This window comes from Epinephelus fuscoguttatus, linkage group LG18 (assembly GCF_011397635.1).
Source record: "Epinephelus fuscoguttatus linkage group LG18, E.fuscoguttatus.final_Chr_v1".
NCBI classification, from domain to species: Eukaryota; Metazoa; Chordata; class Actinopteri; order Perciformes; family Serranidae; genus Epinephelus; species Epinephelus fuscoguttatus.
In genome coordinates this window covers 36,239,721-36,261,494 of record NC_064769.1, presented here as the reverse complement: position 1 = coordinate 36,261,494, position 21,774 = coordinate 36,239,721, and the positions used below count along the sequence as shown (strand labels likewise).

General features: G+C 40.7%; 1 protein-coding gene across 1 annotated transcript; it reads left to right on the top strand.

The window, feature by feature from the left end:
- The first annotated feature begins 690 nt into the window (after positions 1 to 690).
- mfsd14ba (major facilitator superfamily domain containing 14Ba) lies at positions 691 to 21,161 on the top strand. Its single transcript, XM_049560073.1, has 12 exons — positions 691 to 1,006; positions 7,386 to 7,484; positions 9,117 to 9,179; positions 9,406 to 9,533; positions 9,864 to 9,978; positions 10,236 to 10,454; positions 13,119 to 13,232; positions 13,340 to 13,411; positions 13,514 to 13,626; positions 13,877 to 13,974; positions 14,553 to 14,716; positions 16,845 to 21,161. The coding sequence occupies exons 1-12, from the start codon at positions 932 to 934 to the stop codon at positions 17,115 to 17,117; spliced, it is 1,533 nt and encodes a 510-aa protein (XP_049416030.1). The 5' UTR covers positions 691 to 931; the 3' UTR covers positions 17,118 to 21,161.
- The last annotated feature ends 613 nt before the right edge of the window (positions 21,162 to 21,774 follow it).

The window sequence follows — 21,774 nt, the reverse complement described above, 5'->3', positions numbered from 1 at the left end:
AGTCACTTTCCTGTGAAGTGTATTTTGAAAGAAGACAATGCATGTAACAGGCTGAAGTTGACACGGTGTCAACAACCAACACACCCAGGGTACCTTGGATGTCGTATCCGGACGTGGAAAGTCCACGACCGAAACTCAATATGTGACGAGGTTGTTGGTAAAACGCTTTGTATTTACATTTATTTCCTCGTGCAAAATGAGTATGTGGTTAGGTTTAGAAAAAAAACATCATGGTTTGGCTCAACATTTGTTCAGAAAGTGAACAGTGGACTCCCGGGTGAAAGTCCGCGGTTTGTTGGACCCATCCACCCGCCAACCCTATTTTACCATCAGCGTTTCAAGGTCTGCCGGTGTTACACCTGTGTCATACCACCGCAAAAGGTACATTTTGCATTGGTGTCTGATGCCGAAATCATTGACCAAGTAGTGGTATTTGACAACTTGGGGATATGAACAGACTGGACATTATTAGAAAACATTACATGATATAATAAACCTGAAATAATTTTATTTAATTTATTTGACTCTATTATTACATCTCCATCTACCAGCTGCCTGATTACACGTGAAGGCAGCACGAAAAAATTAAAAATGTATTTAAACTTTAAATTAGGCATGTAAAGTTATTCCGCTTTTAATCTGACAGGAAGCTCAACCCAAACCGGAAATCCTGTCCTGCTCCTGCCTAACTTGACGGTGAGAGTCGTTACACCAGGCGAGCTGCGGACCGTCGCGCTGACCTGACGGCGGATCTTACCGGAGACATTGTGGACGTTAACGCTGTCTGAACACGGTGTAAACTAGTGTTCACCCTCCGTTAGCTCGGTTTAGCCTCTTCGGGGCTACATTAGGAGGCATCCTGGAAGCACCGGGAGAACCGCGGATATCTACGCGGCATGGATGCTTCGTGACCCGCGGCAGGTGTGAAGAGATGCCGGGGGAGCCGCCGGCGGGAACCGGCCGGGTGGTGCTCGTGAAGAAGATCATCATGAAGGACGGAGCTGCGGTGGGTGCACGACCCGCCATTTTAATTTATATTTTATCATGAGTCCATCAACCTGTGCGACACTTCATCCGGCATTTTATATTATTTAAAATTATTTAGGGTGCTTATTTTTACTGTAGGCTTCACCTGAGATTTCGAAACAGTTAGTAAAAGCTTTAATAAAAACGAATAATTAAATAAAAACGGTTTGTGTGTGTATGACATAACAGGATGTTAAAAAATATGACGTATGACTCTTTAATAGAAAATTCGGCGGTGCTTTAAAACGCAGTTCTTTAATGTTATATTAAATTCACAACAACAATAATGATAAATAAAATTACTTGACATATAAATATACACAAAAAACTTCAAATTCTTTCTACGTATAAAATCACTGCATTAAATGAATGGATAAAATGAATGAGTCATGAGTCAAAGCCAAAATGAGCCCGAACAGAGCAGCTGTGGTCCAAAATGGCTGTGTTAGTGGAGATGGAGATGGAGATGAGTGTGTGTGTGTGTGTGTGTGTGTGTTGTAATGGAGACATGGCAGAGCGGGTTTAATGTGGCCCACAGACAGCAGCTCAGCTTAGTGTGTGGATGATGTGCTTACATAACAGCTCGGCCTCAAATACACCGAGGGCAGGCTCAGACTGCAGATCCAACACGGCTCCAACACAGCAGCCTCCATTTTAACATCCTCCATCACAACATTTTTACACCACGAAGAAAAACACTTTCATTTGAAATTTATTTTTGCACACCACACTTAAATTCTCAGGGAGACAGAAACATGTTATTAAAACGACCTCTGTCTCAAATATGGCAAATTATCACAGCATCTACTGCAAAACATTCGTTTTTGCTGCTTCTATCCGTTTGATATCATTTTTAATATAATATTTATTTGGATTTTGGAGTGCTGGTTCAGGAAAAAAACATTTAGCAGCTTCACTGTGAGATCTTTGAATTTAGATGGGCATATTTTCACACTTTATTAATTGATCAATGAAAGATTAAGTGAATCAATAATTTACAGATTAATTAATAATGACAGTCAGTTGCAGCCCTACAAACAGCATCAAGACAATCAAGGTAGATGATAAATTACATAACAACAACATAAAGAGGCCTAAAATAAACTTAAAGGTCCAGTGTGTCGGAATTACGGGGACATAGTTTTCATTACATTAATGAGCCATTCATATCTACGTAGGGAGCTGTTCCTTGTCCACGGAAATTGCCATATTTCTACAGTAGCCCAGGACGGACAAACCAAACACTGGCTCAAGAGGGCAAACTGTGTTTTTTCGTTGGCCACCACAACACATTCTCACTCCGACCTCATCACATATTGACATCTGGTCATGGACTTTCCATGCCCACATACGACGTGCAAGGTTGTTGACGTTCTGTTACATGCATTGTCGTCTTTCAAAATACCCTTCTGTTTTCACAGGAAATTTAACGTTTACATACAGTCTCTTCCAAAATAAAAGCACACTCAGTACAACACTGCGAATTGACATTTTTTCCTTCACCAACAAAAACACATAGTTAGGTTTAGGAAAAAAGAACAGGGTTTGGCATTAGAATCTTACGGGAGGTGAACACTGTTCTCTCGGGTGAAAGTCGGTGTTTGTTGGACCCATCCATCACCAATCTTGCCCGCCCCAGTCCGACTTTAGCCACCCTACCTTTTGTCCTTGTCCTGCCGCGTTTCCCCCTGATGCTGCCGCACACTGTTAAACTACAACGGCAAACCGGCCAAGTATCATGTCAACGTTAAAGAACGCCTTTTTTCGTGGGTTTCTCACCACAGTAGTTCGCAGTTTGCACTGTAGTTTAACGCGAAACTGCTTAATGCAGCGTTTTTACCTGTTTAAATCACAGAGTTCTTTTGTCTTTGAGAGGAAGACACCTCTACAGATTAGGGATGCAGGATCATATCGGCACTTCATCGGTATCGGACGAAATGAACCATCAGAACAGGCCAAAATGAATTTTCTTATTTTGCACAATAAATAAATATGACATACACTGAAAAGAATTGTATTTCATGTCTTCATCTGCTGGTATAATAATATGATGTTAATTCCACTACAGAAGAGACGTGATGATCACTAAAATTAGGTGGGAGACAAAAAGTGGATATATTGATATTGGTATCAGATATTAGGGGTAGACCGATATGGATTTTTTAGGGCCGATGCCGATACCGATTTTTTTCCATCACCCTTATGGACTGCCGATTTTCTTGAGCCGATATTTGGGGCCGATACTGGTTTTGCTCCCTCAATTTACATAAAAAAAAAAAGACACAATGATAACAAATATTACAGGTCTCAAGTTTAAAATAAGAAACATTTATTGAACAGTAAAAAATACTAAAACAAGATGGAAAGTTGAGGTAGAACAGGTAGAATATTATTATTATTATTATTAGACATTCAAATAAAAAAAAGAGCGCTCTTAAATCTTCCAGTAATGTCTTCATAAAATAAACAAATATTTAAGCTGAAGCATAAATAAAACAGCAACTACTGTACACAGTAGGATTCTACAGCTTTGTTCAACTTAACCACATACTTTCAAATGAAAAAAAGTGCCAGGGAAAAATAAATCCGCGAACCCACGTACGTATCGGCTGATGCCGATACAAGTAAAAAACTCAAATATCGGCCCGATATATCGGCCGGCCGATGTATCGGTCTATCCTTATCAGATATTGGCCAAATAATTTGTTCTGGATTGGCATATTGGATATTGGCAAAAAATCCTATATTGTGTGCATCCCTAATAATAATGACAACAGTGAAAATTAAGGTCCAGTGTGGTTTAGGGGAACATATTGACAGAAATGCAATTTAATATAATGAGTATGTTTCCTTTTGGTTTATAGTCACTTTAGAAATAAGAATTGTCTTATATTTGTTAGCTTAGAATGAGCCATTTATATCTACATTGGGAGCAGGTCCTCATCTATGGAGATCACCATGTTTATAATAGCCTCGAACAGACAAACAGAAGACTATCTCTACATAGGACCAACCATGTTTTTTCATTGGCCACTGTAGTTAGCAGCTCCTCTGTGATGAGAGCTTTGGAAAAACACAGATTTTTTAACATGAAACTGCTTTCTTCAGTGTTTTTACTGGTTTAAATTACCTGCTCTGTTTGTTTTGGAGAGAAAGAGACCTCTGCAAATAATTCGGCTCAGGGTATGTCTGGATTTTAAGTTATCAGAGAAAATAGGTGAGCACACATCAGCAGGTGCTGGGCAAACGGGCCATCTGCGAAGTGCCGAATGGGGGATGAGAAACACAGATTTGTAACGTGAAACTGCTTTATTCAGTGTTATCATTGGGCTCTCATTTATAAACACTGCGTACGCACAAAACAAGGCCTGAAAGAGGCGTACGCCACTTCCCACGCAAAAGTTGTGATCTATAAAAACAGACTTGATGGAAGAAACTTCGACCCATGATTACGAACATTTTGGAGACGGGAATGTAGATGGTGAGGTGGAAGCCTGACTGTAGAAATTGTTGAATATATTTTGGCACATGCCATTTTTCACTTTTGTCTGTATGTATGTTCTCAGTATGGATCCTGCGCATTGTTTTATAAATGAGATCCCTGGTCCATTTGTTTTGTAGAGGAAGAGACCTCTGTGGTAAAAACCTCCTGAACAAAGAACACTGAAGGAATTCTAACCAGGAGAAGTTTCAGCTGGTTACAGTCTGTAATCCTCACCACTAGATGCCACTAAATCCCCCTAAATCTTACACACTGGACCTTTGACTAAATTAAAAGCGATAAAAGATAATATTGTTGGCATTGTATTGTTTCTGCAAACCAAGACCGCAATACATTTGTACATTTCATGTCAAAGTGATGTAGTATATGAGCTGACTTTGTCATCAGGAGGTGGAGGGGATGGTGGATGGTGTGAGGCTTAGGCGAGACACCTGCTGAGCTGCAGACCATAGTTTGAGACCAAAAAATGACAAAACCAGTTGTGTTTTAGTGAGTCATTGTTGTGTTTACGGCGGCTTTTCAGACACCAAATGTGGGTGTTTTTTATTGACCTGTTGCTGTTTTTTTCCCACTGTGGATAGCGCCATGAAATGCTGTTGGGTTTTATGGAGGTATCACTGATTTTTCTGCCAGGATAGTGCCATTAAAATGTGGATATCACATTAACCACGCCGTTTTAGCTCATCTTCTACATAATGATATACAAATATAACAAATCCATGGTTTGCAGAAACGTACAACATTTTTATTGGTTATTTTGTGTTTGTTCTGAAATGAACATCAAATAAGCCCTTTTCTTGACTTGCTTTTATGGTCGCAGCAATATACCGGTTTTAAGATATTCTTTAAGGCACACCGTGATATTAGAGTTGACGTTTATTACAGCATGTACATTTGCTTATCTACGATATTGAAAAAGAACAATGCAGCTAGATGGAGAATCTGAACTTTACTTATAAAATAGTTTCAAGTTTCAATTCTAGAAATAAAACATTTGTTCAACCAAAATGAACCCCTCCATTGTCATTCCTTTAAAGGTCATTATTGATTATAACAGTGACTCCTACAACCCTACTCGCTTTTGATATTTTGTTTACGTACAATGCTACTTGCAGCTCATTGAATTTATTTCATTCGCACTATTTTCTGGGTATTCTGTGTTGAGATAAATATTTGTAATACATATTTCTAATATCTTTCTAATACATTTCTCTAGTGTTGATCTTTCACATAACTCAGTCCCCAGAGGTGTAGAAAATAGAATACATACAATTTTTCCATGAGACATACATATTCTCTGTCTTGTAAGGAGTCCTTGGCTGAAAACACTCAAGAACCTCTGGATTAATTGATTAGTTGATGGACAAATAATAATCAACAGCAACAAGTTTGATCATCAATTAATCATTAAAGTAATTTTAATGCAAATATGCCCAAAATTATCTCGATACAACTTCTGAAAAGTAAATATTTACTGCTGTTTTTGTTTTCTATTGCAATAGAATAGTTATACGTAGAAATATGGTAATAGTTTTCAATGAAGTGGCAGAAAAATGTTTCAATTAAAAGTTCAGTTTTAATCGTGGAGGATGTTAGCTTATTGTTAAGTGTCATTTCCAGGTTGTCAAATTGAACAACCAAGCTGCCAACCCAAAAAAATGGTATTTGATAATCTGGGAATGAGGCTCATGAATGAACTATCTTTATTTCAGAGTTACAAACTGCACATTTTGTTAACTAATAAAACACCACAACTCCCCCACTGCTTTACTTCTTTGCATTTCAGCAGATAAGTAAACAGTAAACAGATTCACACTGGCGTTAAGATATATACACCAAGGAATAAACAGCAATCAGCAGCAAGGGTCCTTTTGGCCGATAGAGCTGTGGTCACAATTACCCGTTGTCCAATCGGATGATTTGAGAGGCGGGCCTTCTGTGGTGGTCACAACAACACGTTTACAGTTGGTGAACATGGAGGAGAAACTGGTGGTAGCGGTTGCTGGATCCCCAGAGCTATACGGCCGGACGATAGACAGCAGGTTGTCAAACTGCCCCTGAGTCATCCTAAAATCTGCCTGTAAACGTCCATGATGGAGGAGAAGCTCCTGGACCAACTGGTGGTACTCCCCATGATCCAGCCTCTTTTTTAGGGTCTCATGTACCCACACAGATCTCTGTTTATCTGCTGACAGCCTCTCACCCTCAACCAGAGCTACAGACAGTAGCTCTAGATGAGGGGGTTCTTTTAAATTATAAAAGAAGAAAGTGGTACCAGTCATATTTCAGATATCAAAGGCGACCAGACAGTCTGAAGATAATGGAAGTGACCTTCGTCTGTTATCATCCAGACTCCCACCTGCTGACACGAAGCTTAACAACACAGGAGGGCAGCAAACAATCGCTCATTATCTAAGTAGTCTTAATTTGTGGTGGCACAGCCCGTCATTCAGGCTAAAGATAGAAAATAGTTCATATCACCACCTAAATCCTGTGTAACTGTGTCAGTAGGCTGACACTCACTTCATGTGCTGTGCTCCACTTTAATACTCGCCTCTGTTCTATCAGGCAAAAGGCTCAGCTGTGTCAGGACGTGAGTTTATATCCTAATATGCTCTTTTACACACAGTTAAGTGTCTTTTTGCTTAAAGATGCTCCTAAACTGTGTTAAAGTGATGTCATAATGGTGTCATCAGGATTGTTTTCGACTTTTAAAATCTCCGTCCAGAGCCACAGAAGAGATACGGCTGCTCTCTGTTATGATAAACTGATCTTTATGTGTGAAACAGGTGTAATGTCCCTTTAACTGTATAAAATGTGATTGTAATACAGATGTGTGTGTCTGTGTGTGTTTCAGCTGCAGCAGGGTATCGGCAGGCCCAGTGTGTATCACGCAGTGGTGGTGATCTTCCTGGAGTTCTTCGCCTGGGGGTTGCTCACCACGCCCATGCTCACTGTGAGTAACACTGTGTGGCGGCGGGAACATGGAGGTCGCACTGCATCAACATCCAAACAGCTGATTGGGTTCACACAGAGCGATAATGGCTGGGGCTCAGCTTGTGTTGGAAATTAACTTTTTGACTCACCGGTCAAGGGGACAGGTAGATGAAAAAATCCACAAGCCAAACGTGTTTTCCACCAGTAAGATATTTTTTTAAACCAGAACCAGCCCTGAAATCACCATCGCCAAACCCACCAGACTCCATTTAAATAACCAGTAATTTTATCATCATTAAACACACTTCATTCAAAGTCAACAGAAACAAAATTAAACTCACAAACCCCATCTTAGTTCGTCTTTCCACTGTTCCAACAATCACCAGCTCTGGTTTGGTTTAAATTAACCCTTAATTCACCCAGTCAGATGTGACAACATGCTGCCTCTATACACACTAACATGACTGTTTATTTAAATGGAGTCTGGTGGGTTTGGTGATGGTGATTTCAGGGCTGTTTCTGGTTAAACAAAAAGGATCTGACTCTTTGACACAAAGCTCTATCTCTGTAGGGATCCTTTCATAATGCTGTCAGACACTTAGAATAACAATCTGAGCCTGTCAGTGACAAAAACACTTTTAGTGGACGTAAATGGTCGGTGTGAACATGCCCTAAGTGGTTACATCACAGCCTGTTTTGCTACTGCAGCACTCTCGCCTGATACTAAACCAGTTTTTAAGAAATGATTGTTTCCATTAGTCACATAGACACAAACACATGTGAAAACAGGGTTAAAATACTGAAGTAGGTCTGAATATGAATCATCAGTGGCAGAAATGATTGAAATATGTCAAGTACTGAAAGTTGACACTGAATGTTTGATCTGATATTTTTGATTTTTGTACAGTTCCTTTCTTACAGGAACTAATTCATCCAGGTGTTATAGTTACAGGTAACTTTAGTAGTAGTAGTTTTGCAGTAACATGCAAGTGAAGCATGAGCTGTAACTGTGGACATCTAGGAGGGAGTGTGTTTAAGCTTAAACATCCTGTTGAGACGCTGGTCAAAGGTGTTTGGCCTGGTCTGGAAAAAGCTTTTGTTGGGAAAAAAAACGTAAAGCATTAAGAACTTAGGTAAACAGTTATAGTATCAGCATCAGTATGGAAAGATTTCAAACATTACTCAGCTGTAAAGTCCAGTTCAGACCAAAGATTCACCACGAGACGAGACAAATAAGCAACTACTTGTAATACAATGTTCTAAAAACCTGCTGGTTCACACCAAGTCAGCCAAATGAGACGGTGTATCATCTCTAGTCAACAACTCTCTGTACTTCTGATTTGCAGCTTTTCAGGTTTATTTTGTGGCTGAATATAATTTGTAGCTTCTTAAAATCTGAATGAGGATAGTGATAGTGAGATACTGGCTATAGTGATGAAACAAAACCAGCATCAGATGGACTGTATTCATAATAATGACCTGCTTTACGTTCTGAAATCAGCCGCCGGCGATTTGACACCATCAGCCGGCTTGAGTCGAGCTCAGACCGGCCAGTTCACACTGCTGCAGCTTTTTTTTAAATCAGTATGTTTATAAGCTTTTGAAATCTATGCAGGTTTAATAAATATTAATGTGTTGCCTCTCTCCACAGGTTCTACATGAAACTTTCCCGCAGCACACGTTCCTGATGAATGGACTCATCCAGGGCGTGAAGGTAAGAACTCCAACCCTTCAGCTTCACATGAGAGAATCTTAGTCATTTGGCTTTAAAGATGACACACACAAGGAACAAATTAACATTAGTATTAGATGCTAGCATGGGTCTTTTAACCCCAATGACATCATCAGGGTTATTATCTCTAAGACCCCAACGATAGAAACATAGTTCACTGTTGCAGCCACTTTTTATTTTGTCACTGACTCCGCCTCTTCATGTCAAGGGTCTGCTGTCATTTATGTCTGCTCCTTTGATCGGCGCGTTGTCGGACGTGTGGGGCCGACGCACCTTCCTGTTGGTCACCGTCTTCTTCACCTGCGCTCCGATCCCTCTGATGAGGCTCAGCCCCTGGTAGGACTCACTGCTCTCTGTCAGCATGATAATGTAGATGTCACATAAAGACATTCAGCTACAGTAGAGTATGAAGTCGCCTGGAAAACCAAACCAACAGATGACTGTATCAATGAGGTTTCACAGTTATTATATGAGCTAATAGATCAAACCATACGATCAGACTGTAGATTACTGACCAGTTCTCCAGTATGCATCAAATATTCAGCCCACACTTTGAGTTTTCATCCTTCACAGGACAGTTACAGCAGAACAAGCTCTCTGTGAAGAAACTGTTAGTGTGAAACTGAAGGTGTTAAAGAGTTGTTCTCCCTCCTGCTCGTCCTGCAGGTGGTACTTCGCCATGATCTCCATGTCTGGAGCTTTCTCTGTCACCTTCTCGGTCATCTTCGCCTACGTCGCTGATGTGACGGATGAAAGGGAGAGGAGTACAGCCTACGGTCTGGTGAGGACTCCTGTTTTAATCTGTACTTCTTACAAGGATAGGTTACCCCAGAATTGACCTGTTCCTTTCAGCATTACACAAACCTCAGCATGTTAGCATTGGCACACAGATTTTAGTATTTAGCTCAAAGCGCTGCTGTGCCTGAGTACATCTCTACAGAGGTGGCAGAAAAATGCTTCTTCTTGGCTTCAACAAATTGAGTGTTGGTTTTCTAAACTTCAAAATTCATCTTCTCTCTTTCTCCTCTTAACTCCAAGGTGTCGGCTACGTTTGCAGCCAGCCTGGTAACGAGTCCAGCCATCGGTGCGTACCTGTCAGCCTGGTACGGAGACAACCTGGTGGTTCTGGTGGCCACACTCATCGCCCTGGCTGACATCTGCTTCATCCTGCTGGCTGTGCCGGAGTCTCTGCCCGACAAGATGAGGCTCAACACCTGGGGGGCGCCCATATCCTGGGAGCAGGCCGACCCCTTCGCTGTCAGTAACATATAATTTACTCATTTACTGTTTACTGCTGATTCCTAACAAGGGCTGCCCCCGCCCGTCAACATCAGGGTCCATCAGTGGACTAGTCTCCTGCATGTTTCTGATATGAATGTAATGATTAAATGATATATTTTGGTGGTTTGAGTTGAAGGTGTGAGAAAGAATAGTATCAGTAACTGTGAGAACACGACCAAGTGGTGTTGGAGAGGGGGACAAAGCAAGAACAGTAAGAAACAGAAATGATTTAAGAGGTGCCAGATTCATTTTCATTTATTAATTAATAAAGGGAAGTAAACAGTAACATTGTGTGTTACAGTTAAAACTGGCCTGACTCTTTTCAGCAGCTTCCTGTTCTACAACAAAGACACATGACAACACAGAATAGAGGACTGAAGTGGAGTAAAATGGGATATGGGATTTAAATTCGTGGTTGCAGATCTGTCCTTCAGATAGTGTTTGAAATGTGTAATAGAGGTTATTGCTCTAATGTAGTGTGGGATCTCGTTCCAGATCTTAGTGTGATTGTGACAAAATGATCTCTGACCATGTTTGTCCTTGTAAGATGGTACAGGAATAAGTGCATGTGAAATTAATCTAGTGAGATGCGTTTCTGTCTTGTGTTGTGACTTGGAAGCGGAGCAGGACGTTTAGGATTGGAGTTGTCGTTTCGGATCTGAAAATAGGAGTTAATGGCTAGATTCTTAACAGGATGTAATCATGTTTGTGTTATTGACATGATATATCAATATCACGTTTATTGTCAGTACCAGTACAAGTATATATGACACCCCTAGTTGAGTGGCCACGATCAGCTCTGGTGGCCGACTGGTGGAGATCTACCCTCTGCTGTTTGTTGTGTTTGTGGACACAGACTGTGGAGTGGATACCTGAGCGAAGGCAGCTCAGTGTTCCTCGATACGATAACATTATTTTTTAATGATGTTAATGATGCTATAGGATTACAGTGTGAACGGACACCTGTCATTGCTGTAACTATTATAAAATGAGACAGTGGACGTGAATCAAATCGATTTCACAGACTGTAATGTTGACTCTTTGGGTCTAAGTGGGATTTATACTTCTGCACTGAATCGATGCCGCACCCTCTGTGTTGATGCAAAGCCTACACTGTAGCCTGACGTGCACCTCCCCTGAAATATAATTTTATGTTGCAGTGACGCAGACCTCCTGTCTGTCTGTGTAAGCTGACACCATTTCCCTCAGTGGAAACAACGCTTTAATTTACTTTAATTTCACAGATAAGAAACAATAAATTGTGAAGACAATAAAGCCTCCACAAAAATAGCATTTTAAGTCCTGTGTGTGATTTATCCTGGCTTCATATGAGCAGAGGAAATCTCCGCTAGCTGCTAGGCTAATTTATACAATATAAAATGCCATAGGCTTGTGCTAATAACATTAGTATGGAAGCGTATTGCATTCACATGACAAATAAAAAAAGCCCTGTCTTTCTGAGTAATTTATTTATTTTTCTGTTTTTTGATGTAATTTTTTCCCTGTTTTTTCGTGGTAATTTTTTTCTTTGTGATGAGTAACAATGTCCAGCATGATGGAAAAAAACTGTTAGCTTAACGTTACCTGACAACTGAAATCATGCCCATACACGTTTGTCAGCTAACGTTGTTACAACCTGTTACTAACCTAACCTGTTACACTGAGCGTTAGGCCTACACTAGAAGGATGCAGTGGAAAACATAGCGAGATTATCATACCCTGTGTGTAACTAATTACGTGCCTTACCCTTATTGATCCCGTAGATGCAAAATACATCCATGAGCAGGAGTCACCATGGATGAAGGGGTCACTTGCAGGTGCCAGGTGGCAGCTTCTCACGAGATTTTGAAGTATCTTGTCTCCTCGTTCAGGAAAAAAAATTACCACGAAAAACAAATTTAAAAATAAATTACCACAATTTAAAAAAAAAAAGAAAAGAAAAAGAAAAACAGGAAAAAAAATTACCACGAAAAACTGAAAAAAATTACCCTGAAAACAAATTTAAAAAATACCCCAAAAAACAGAAAAAAATTACCACAAAAAACAAATTAAAAATATACCCCGAAAAACAGAAAAAAAAATTACCACAAAAAACAAATTTAAAAAATACCCCGAAAAACAGAAAAAATACCACAAAAACAAATTAAAAAAATATTCTGAAAAACAGAAAAAAATACCACAAAAACAAATTTAGAAAATACACCGAAAAACAGAAAAAAATTACCACCAAAAAACAAATTAAAAAATTACCACGAAAAACAGAAAAAAATCACCACAAAAAAGAAAAAAGAATACCACGAAAAACAGAAAAAAATTACCACGAAAAACTGAAAAAAATTACCACGATAAACAAAAATAAATAAATTACTCCAAAAAAACAGAAAAAAAAAAATTAAAAATGCCCCGAAAAACAGAAAAAATACCACAAAAACAAATTTAAAAAATACCCCGAAAAACAGGAAAAAAATTACCACCAAAAACAGAAAAATAAATAAATAAACAAATAATAAATCTTTATTTGTCAAGTGAATGCAATACGCTTCCGTATGTTAGCACGTTGTATTTGTTTGGAAAATGTGTTTAGTGTAAGACTGATCGCTTGTGTTGAGAGTTTCCTGTCTGTCTCTGTGTCTCCTTCAGTCTCTGCGTAAGGTGGGTCAGGACCCGACAGTCTTACTGATCTGCATCACTGTGTTCCTGTCTTACCTCCCTGAGGCTGGACAGTACTCCAGCTTCTTCCTCTACCTGAGACAGGTGAGACATGCTGCTGCCTAATACTAGAATTACTACTGTTAATGAAGTTTTTCTTTTTCTAAAAAGTATTATTAATAACCAGAGATCACGTCTGTCTGTCCCTCCAGGTCATTAATTTCTCCTCCACGACCATCGCTGTTTTTATTGGAGTTGTAGGCATCCTGTCCATCGTAGCACAGGTAACACACGCTCCACAGGATATTTACACTCATGTGTCACATATGTGGAGTCAGATTAGATGTAATTTAATACACTTAAATGTGTGTTTGCTTCCTCCTCAGACTCTGTTCCTCACGCTGCTGATGAGGACCCTGGGTAATAAAAACACGGTCCTGTTGGGTCTGGGCTTCCAGATCCTTCAGCTGGCCTGGTACGGCTTCGGATCAGAGCCATGGTGAGATATATGTGTGTGTGTGTGTCTCTAACCAGTACCTTTCACATGTCTCTACGCTGGCGGCTGATCATGCTTCACTCTGGTGGCTCCGCTTAGCGTCAGCTTTGATGCAGCTGAGCAGATGTGATGCAGATGTTCAGCTGCAGCATCTCTTTGCAGCGAACACTGTGACACACAGTATGGAAAATATCACACAGAGATGTACAGGACACTCTGAACCGTGTGTGTGTGTGTGTGTGTGTGTTGACAGGATGATGTGGGCAGCTGGTGCAGTAGCAGCGATGTCCTCCATCACCTTCCCAGCTGTCTCTGCTCTGGTGTCACAGTCTGCTGATCCTGATAAACAAGGTGACAAAGACACACTCCTCCTCTCCTCCCACCTGTCCTCTCCTTACTCCTCTTCTTTCATTTCTCTCCGTTCCTCCCCCTCTTCCTCTCTCCTCTCCTCTCCTCTTTTGTTTTGTGGCACAGTGCTGTAACTGGTGCTTGATTGACACGTTTTACATAATAAAGGAGGTTAAAAGTCTCCTTCCTCTCCTCCTTTTCCTCACCTGTCCTTTCTTTTCTCAGTTCCTTCCTCACCTCTCCTCTGTCTCCTCCCCCATCTCTCGTCTCCTCTGTTACTTCTTTATCTTTCCTCTTGACATTGCTGTGTCCTCTGTCAGTGTGTGGCACAGAGCTGTTGCTAGCACTTGAAGGACACATTTTATGTAATAAAGGAGATTAAAAGTCAGAGTCTCCTTTCCTCCTCACATCAATAGGTCAGTGTATCATTATGGATTTTTGCAGATGGAGTCGTATTACTAAACCAGGCAGTGAATATATCAGAGCTAAATATATCAGCAGATACAGCGCTCACTGTGTCAGCAGCAGCATCGTGTCTCCACTAACCTGACCTGTGTCTCCTCCTGCTGCTGCTGCTGCAGGTGTGGTCCAGGGGATGATCACAGGGATCAGAGGGCTGTGTAACGGTCTGGGTCCAGCTCTGTACGGATTCATCTTCTTCCTCTTCAACGTGGAGCTCAACACCATGGACCCCATCCAGGGAGAGTTCAACATCGACCCCCTGCCTCTGCACAGTCCCACTGAGGTGCGGTATCACTCAAATACACCCCGACTCTCCACAGAGAGAGAACAAATGGATTGATATGAAACCATACGTGCACAAAACAGTAACGTCAGCGCTCTATTTAAGGCAGGTGGTCACACTGACAACCAACCAGCCCGCTCTCATTCCTACATCCTCAACACTTTGTCACGCTCCGTAGCATGTGATACTGAGACTGAAGGCACCCTTTGAGGGGTGTAAATCTATCTGCAGCAAAACTTGATGCTCAGAACAACTGACGTAATATTCAGAGAAAGAAAGTCTGTGTAGAGCGGGCAGGCGAGTTGGTGAATGGATCCAGGGTTCCCACGGTCCTGGAAAACCTGTCATGGAATTTCACAATCATGGAGAGCTCTGGTGAAGTCATGGAATTTTGTTGTGTATGATAAAATGGTTACAGTAATCCTGTAATGTAACATAACGGCAAATTTATTTTCTGTTGCCGTCGACGTGATGTAGCTCTATCGTATGTCCATGTGTGGCAGTGTTTTTACCACTAGGTATGTTACGTCACTTTCTCCCCGCGTCATCTCTCCCCTCCTGTATGCCAGTTCACTGATATTATGTTTGAATAGAGTTTGAATCAGTTTGTTTGAAAGGCAAGTGGGGCAAGGAAAAAAATCTTTATGATGGGTTGTTGAAAAGTCGTGGAAGACTGGAAGAAATTTGAAATGAAATGTGTTGGAACAAACACAGACTTACACCCTGGAGACTGTAGTTCATGTCCTGTGTGAAACCAACCATCAGTGCTGTTTTAATGTAACGTGACATAACTTACTTTTGTAACACATTACGTATTTATTTTAGCCCAAAATATGATGTTTTTCTAACCCTAACCAAGTTATTTTGTTACCAAACCTTACCACGACCACGTGTATGAATGTGTTTAACAAGCAGACAGCTGTGCATCACATACAGACATTAAAGGGTGCATCTCTTTGGCGTCAATATGACGAGACTGACATGAAAAAGGGTCAGTATTTGATGACCTGGGATGAGAACTTGTTGATCAGACAGCTGCTTGCTAAACAACACCATAGCCGGACTTTGAACAACAACTCACATCAGCTTTGCTGCTCAAGTTTTCTTCTTATTTTTAAACGAGGACACGTCATGTGTTGCACATTTGTCTTTTGAACGAGCATCCAAACGTTACAAACAATAACTCACTGAGGAAAAGTGCAGTGCTAACATCAGTTCTAGGCTAGATTTAAATGAATACTTTCTCTCCTGTGCCTGCAGTGAACGAAGAATCCAAAATGGCAAAATATTCTGAGTTGAGTACTTTATTAATCATAATTCTTAGTTGTCTGTAGTTTGTTTGTGTAACTGTGTGACGTTGGTATATCCAAACTAACCCTTTAAAACACCAAAGTCTCACAACAACCCAAAACAACTCACTGATCAAGGCAGCAGTAGACCAGCAGCTCCTGTGTTCAGTGAGGTAAAATTACTGGTTTTGTCAGTGGAGTCTGGCTTTGAAGAGAGCATCTATAACTTTCACTCTCCATTCAGTTCACTGTCAGAGAGGGCTGTCCGTTTGGAAAATACTGAGCATAGGTTTGGATAAATGAGACTTTGGACCCCTATGACTTTAATTCGTCAAGAATTTTATCAGTTTTTGATTCTTCGTTCATGGTGGAGGCAAATGAGAAAAATATTTTCTTCATGAATTCAACATAATATGGGGTGAGCAACTGATAAACAAATGGTCATGTTGAGGGTGTGAAGTGTTCTTTTAATATTATATTAATTAAAATTAGCTGCTCAGCTGCAGCACAGTAAAAACGCACGTCTGCAGTCAGCATGTTCGACCACAGGGTTGTACAGTTTTTGCCACATGCAGACATCCACAAGATGGCGTAGTTCAGGTTTTGCAGCTATATCAACACTGGAAATATAGTTTCTGTTGAAGTCAGTACATTTGAAAACTGATTTAATGTAAAGCACATTCATTTAACTTGTAACTAGATGTTTTATATAAATTAAATTCCCTTGCTGTGTGTAACTCAGAAAATAAGTAATATTTGATATGCTTTAGCCAGCTGTGCTCCAGATGAAATTTGACAAAATGAAAGTTAAAATAACTTTGTTTCTATTTCTCTCTCAGCTGGGACTCATCCCGGGCCCGCCCTTCCTGTTAGGGGCGTGCACCGTGGTCGTCGCCTTCCTCGTCGCCCTCTTCATCCCTGAGAAGCCTTCCTGCTCCTCCTCCCCCTCCCAGCTGTCCCTCAGCGACAAGCCCCACCTGGACAGCAAAGAGTCCATGTCCTCGCTGGCCGGCGTCCACATCAACACGCCCCTCCCGGGCAGCGACGAGGAGAACCCTCCCACTGCCAGCGATGAGGACTTTGAGCCGCTCCTGCAGGACAGTATCGTCTGATGGACAGGTGGAAGGCTGGTTTGATTGACATTTTCTTTGCCGCAGGGCGGGACTAAGTGTACTTTTATTGTCAGAAGATTGCAGTTGACAGCAGGAAGCCAGTGGGTGTTGCTGACAGAGCCACCAGGAGCCGAGGAGGTACCATCTCACGAGTGACCAATAAGGATGTATCTTTCACGAGGAGGCGGGGCAAAGAGCTGCAAATTACCAGCAGAGACCAGGATGATAATTTGACTGACAGAAAGACGGTGGGGCCAACAGGGACAACACATTCAAAAGGAAACCATCGTTTGACTGACCAGACGAGGGGCCAACTGCGTTTCTTATGGAACGGCTAGTTTTGGGACACGCCCACTTCAGATCACCTAACGGGAAAGAGAAGTATTTTTGAGGTTTTAACGGAAGGATTATCGTTCATCTTTAAGCTTGAAGTTGTTGATTGTTTTTGTGATAAACAAGAAAAGGTGTTTTTACCTTCAGCTGTATCATTTTGAAGCCGTATTTTGATGCTGTGATTATTTCTTATTGGTTATTGTACAAAAGAAACACGTCTGCAGCGTATTTACAGCAGCCAAAACATCAGTGTTGATTTATATTTTTTCTTTTTGGGGCTGGGTTTTGGGATTTTTATTCTTTTTAAGTGTACAGTATCTTCCTGCTACGAGCTATCGATCGCTAACAAGGTGTGAATGTGACGAGCTGAGAGACGAGTCAGCCACCTGAGATCCAGCATGACAAACTATCAGATTTATTTTCATGGCCAGGTTTCCTCTTGAGTTTTTAGTTTCTCTAAATTAATTTCTTTATAAAACAATACCAGAACACCTCAGTGGGTAGTCTTCACTTGTAGTTTCAGCAGTCATTGTCCCCGTCTGTCACTCTACCTCAGATCAGCATGTTTTTAAATCAGACTCACCCTGGATTCACTCATCCTCTGTCACCTGTGTTTTATTTTTATATCAGAGTCACTTTATGAATGCTGCTGGCTGCTGGCAGGGGAAATCCTCAGAGCTGCAACTTCACCTTCAGATATTGTTCATGGTTACAGTATTGCTCATTTTTATTTTTAATGTTAGTGGAAAGTGGTTGTGCGGCTCAAACTGTCCAACAAACAAGTCAGATATAGAAACACAATCACAACAGATTCTTAGATTTAGTGCATTTGTTGTGTAAATCCATTTGGACCAGTGGGACAACAGGTGGCACAGTCACACATATTTGAACATTTAATGATAATATTTAAAGGGAAACTATGCAGGATTAGCTAACGCAACATTCAGACCTGGCCCCTCCTGCATACTTCGCCCGTACGTACACTGCAAGATACTTTTGTAGCTGCTGGTACCTACTTGTCCGTCAGAAATCATTGCACAGCTTGATGCTATATTTTCTTAGATATCCTCTTAGGTATCAGAAGGTGCGTTTCCATCCACCTGTTTTTAAGCGCGCTTTTAATCTATACATAGAAATACCTGAGTGAAATCACCTAAAGAATTGGGAAAAAAATCTCGATCACTAAAAAGAATGCAGAAAAGTAAGTGTTCCTTATATATGTGCCCCACCCAATTAGATGGGGAAAAATTGACAGATGATTTCGGTATCCGCTTTTGGCCAAATAAGATTAAAAAAATCCAATATCGTGCATCCCAAGCGCCTATTGCTCAATATTGCTATTGCTCATCTCGATAAACCAAATCCCAATATTTGCATAACAGTCGTAAATAGAGATACACACAAATTTGCATTTTCTTTGTACCCTGGAAATCCAGAGTTCTCGCAAGAGCACAATTTGAATTTGCTCAGCGAGTCACTCTGGCAATCAGTAATGATGCTCGTTACTCATGCCGTTGGAACCGAGCTGCACCAATCACATCGGTGTATCTGATATAGGCGGGCCAGAGGCGAGCTAAACAGATGACGACAGCGCTGCAACGACAAAGTCCGTAATCAGTCAGTAAACATTGCAAGATGGCTACGGATGAACACCAGCTGTTTGAAACGGCTTTGGCCGCTACAATGAACGAGTTAGACTTGGCTTTTTCTCTAAAAGAAGAACAGAAGACGGCGCTCGAGTCTTTCCTTTGCAAGAAGGATGTTTTTGCTGTTTTGCCGACCGGATACGGCAAGAGTCTAATCTACCAGTTAGCTCCGCTGGTAGCTAAGCTCTGGATACGTCACCCCGTGTATTGTTCTGATTGGTCATAGTGTTATCCAATTGCGTGCAGTGATATTTACAAATGCATGCTTGGTGCTGCCCCTCGAGTTGGGCCACTTTCATTACTCATGGCCAGACCCTAAATCTTTCTAGATTTGGGTCTGGATTTCAAGGCTATTTTCTTTGACCAATTTTGTGAAGACATGGTTAAAATTTGTGCTACGTTTGGATGGAAACCCAGCTATACTGTATCAAAATAATGGACATAGTCACTGTGACGTCACTCGTTGATTGTTGGACTAGTTGGACAAGTCTGGCATGTAGAGTTTTGGAGCCAGAAGTGACTGTTTGGATGGCCACACCCTTAATTATGAGGAACTTTAACCCCTAATTAAATGTAAACAGGTGGGTTACATATAAATTCACCCCACCACAATTGTCGTGAATGTTAAAATTAGCTATAGAGACCAAAACCTTTTTTTGTACCAGGCTGTTAACATGTTTACTTCTGCTGTAAAGCTGGACATTTTAACATGAGGGTCTGTGGGGATTGACTCACTCTTGGAGCCAGCCTCAAGTGGCCATTAGAGGAACTGCAGTTTTTTCCTCTTTTGCATTGGCTTTACTTTTCAGCCCCGGAGCTTGCTACGTGGTCATTCGTGATGATCCTGCATAGTATATCTTTATGATCCAGTCTCCAAAGGAAGATCAAAATGATCAGGTTTTTTACTTTTTAAAACAAATACGTAACAACTCAGGTGTCACGCTGCCTTCTAGTGTAGAGAAGTGCCACTAGATGGCAGCATGACACCATGAAGACACTGCTTGTGGCTCTGATTGCCCAGGCTCGGCGTGCCTTCGTCTGTAAGTAGCGATGGGTGCCTGGTCTCACTATCGCAAGTGTAGTTTTTACGTTAACTGTGAGATCAGCTAGTCATTTATGCGCTGAGAGTGTCTCACAGTATGATTTTAAAAACACATGGTTTTATTTCATTGACGTTGCAGTTATGAGGTTTTCTCCTGCAGCAGTGATTTTCCTGTGAATGAACTTATACTTGAAGCATCAGACAGATTTAACAAGAGCTTTAGAGAAGATTTAGCAGAGTTTAGCAGTCTATAACTGGAACAGAGTGTACATAGTTATGTGCTTTATGAGCCTAAAGAGTAACTGTAAATGTGAATTATATTATGGTCTGTATATAAGTGAAGTGTGGGGGTGTTTATCGTGGTTGGTATGAAGGTGAAGGTTTGCCTTCAGTAAACAGTTTCACTTCATTTCCCCTTTCTGCTGTCGTTCACACCAGAGTGTGTTCACATGCGCACTAATGTCCTGGTAATGTGTCTTGTATCATATTCGGTCACTTTATTCATCACTTTATGATGGCAGTCAAACAAGGAGAAAATTGTCTGTCATATCTTTGCAGCTCTCACTTTTTTAATGAAATCTGAAAGGTGCTAGATCAGATCTCCAACAAACAGATCTGCATTTACATAATTTCTCCAGTCTCATCTGTTTCAGCTCTTTAATTTAACACTAAGTCTCATTTCATGACTGTAACATTGACAGACGCCTGTTTATGCTGCCATTGTCACATTTCATGCTTTGTCTTAAGTACACCAGTTTTCCAAATCACGTAATTTAAATTTCTGGAGATCTTAAGTTTGATGCAGCAGGATATTTGTGCGCATATGAACACAGTTATTTAGTTAAAATCTGCACCCGCTCAGTGAAACTGACTCAGCAGTGTAAATATTGTACATGGATTGGATGTTTGTACATGTGAAGAAATGAAATGTACATGGGATTCACTGTAAATACACTTTGTCTGTTGTCTTGTCTGGAAACGTACCAGCCAGTTGTTGGTTATTGGAAATTAAAACAGAGTAACACTTGGGTTCTGCCTGAAGAGTGCTTTTTAAACTATTAGAGCTCGCCACACACACACACACACACACACACACACACACACACAGAGTTTTAGGCGTATATATATTTTACTTACAGTGCGTCTTACTGCTGCTTTTATTTTGTGTCAGCTTACAGATGTGCCCAGCCTGTGCACCTAAACTAGCAACTATGATACAAAAGAAAATTATTAGGTCATGTAGAATACGTGTATATTTTTTGTTATAGACTGATAAAAAAAACAGAATAGAAAGAAAACAGAATATATATATATATATATATATATATATATATATATATATATGTATATGTAAAATCGCACCAGTCTGGATTTAATGCAATTTCTTCTTTGAACATGGGCATATTTCCAGGTGGCCCCACAGGCCCCTCCAGCCCACCACCTGGCTGCACTGTCTGTATTTACGCCCCTGTACCCAGCTGTCATGGAGATTTAAGCACTCAGCTTTCCTTTTTCCTGGGAACATCAGGACTTGCCGTATTTGTTGGCTCAGAAACTGAGATCAAAGGTTTGTTCTTAAGATGATCGAAAGCTTCAAAACAACTGATAAATATTTGAAATGCAAATCTTAATCTAA

Excerpts from the sequence above, each read along its gene's own strand:
- mfsd14ba (XM_049560073.1), top strand. The coding sequence starts at position 932 with ATGCCGGGGGAGCCGCCGGCGGGAACCGGCCGGGTGGTGCTCGTGAAG. Across the intron at positions 13,233-13,339 it reads TCTTCCTCTACCTGAGACAG|GTCATTAATTTCTCCTCCAC; the intron begins GTGAGACATGCT and ends CTGTCCCTCCAG. Across the intron at positions 14,717-16,844 it reads CTCTGCACAGTCCCACTGAG|CTGGGACTCATCCCGGGCCC; the intron begins GTGCGGTATCAC and ends TTTCTCTCTCAG.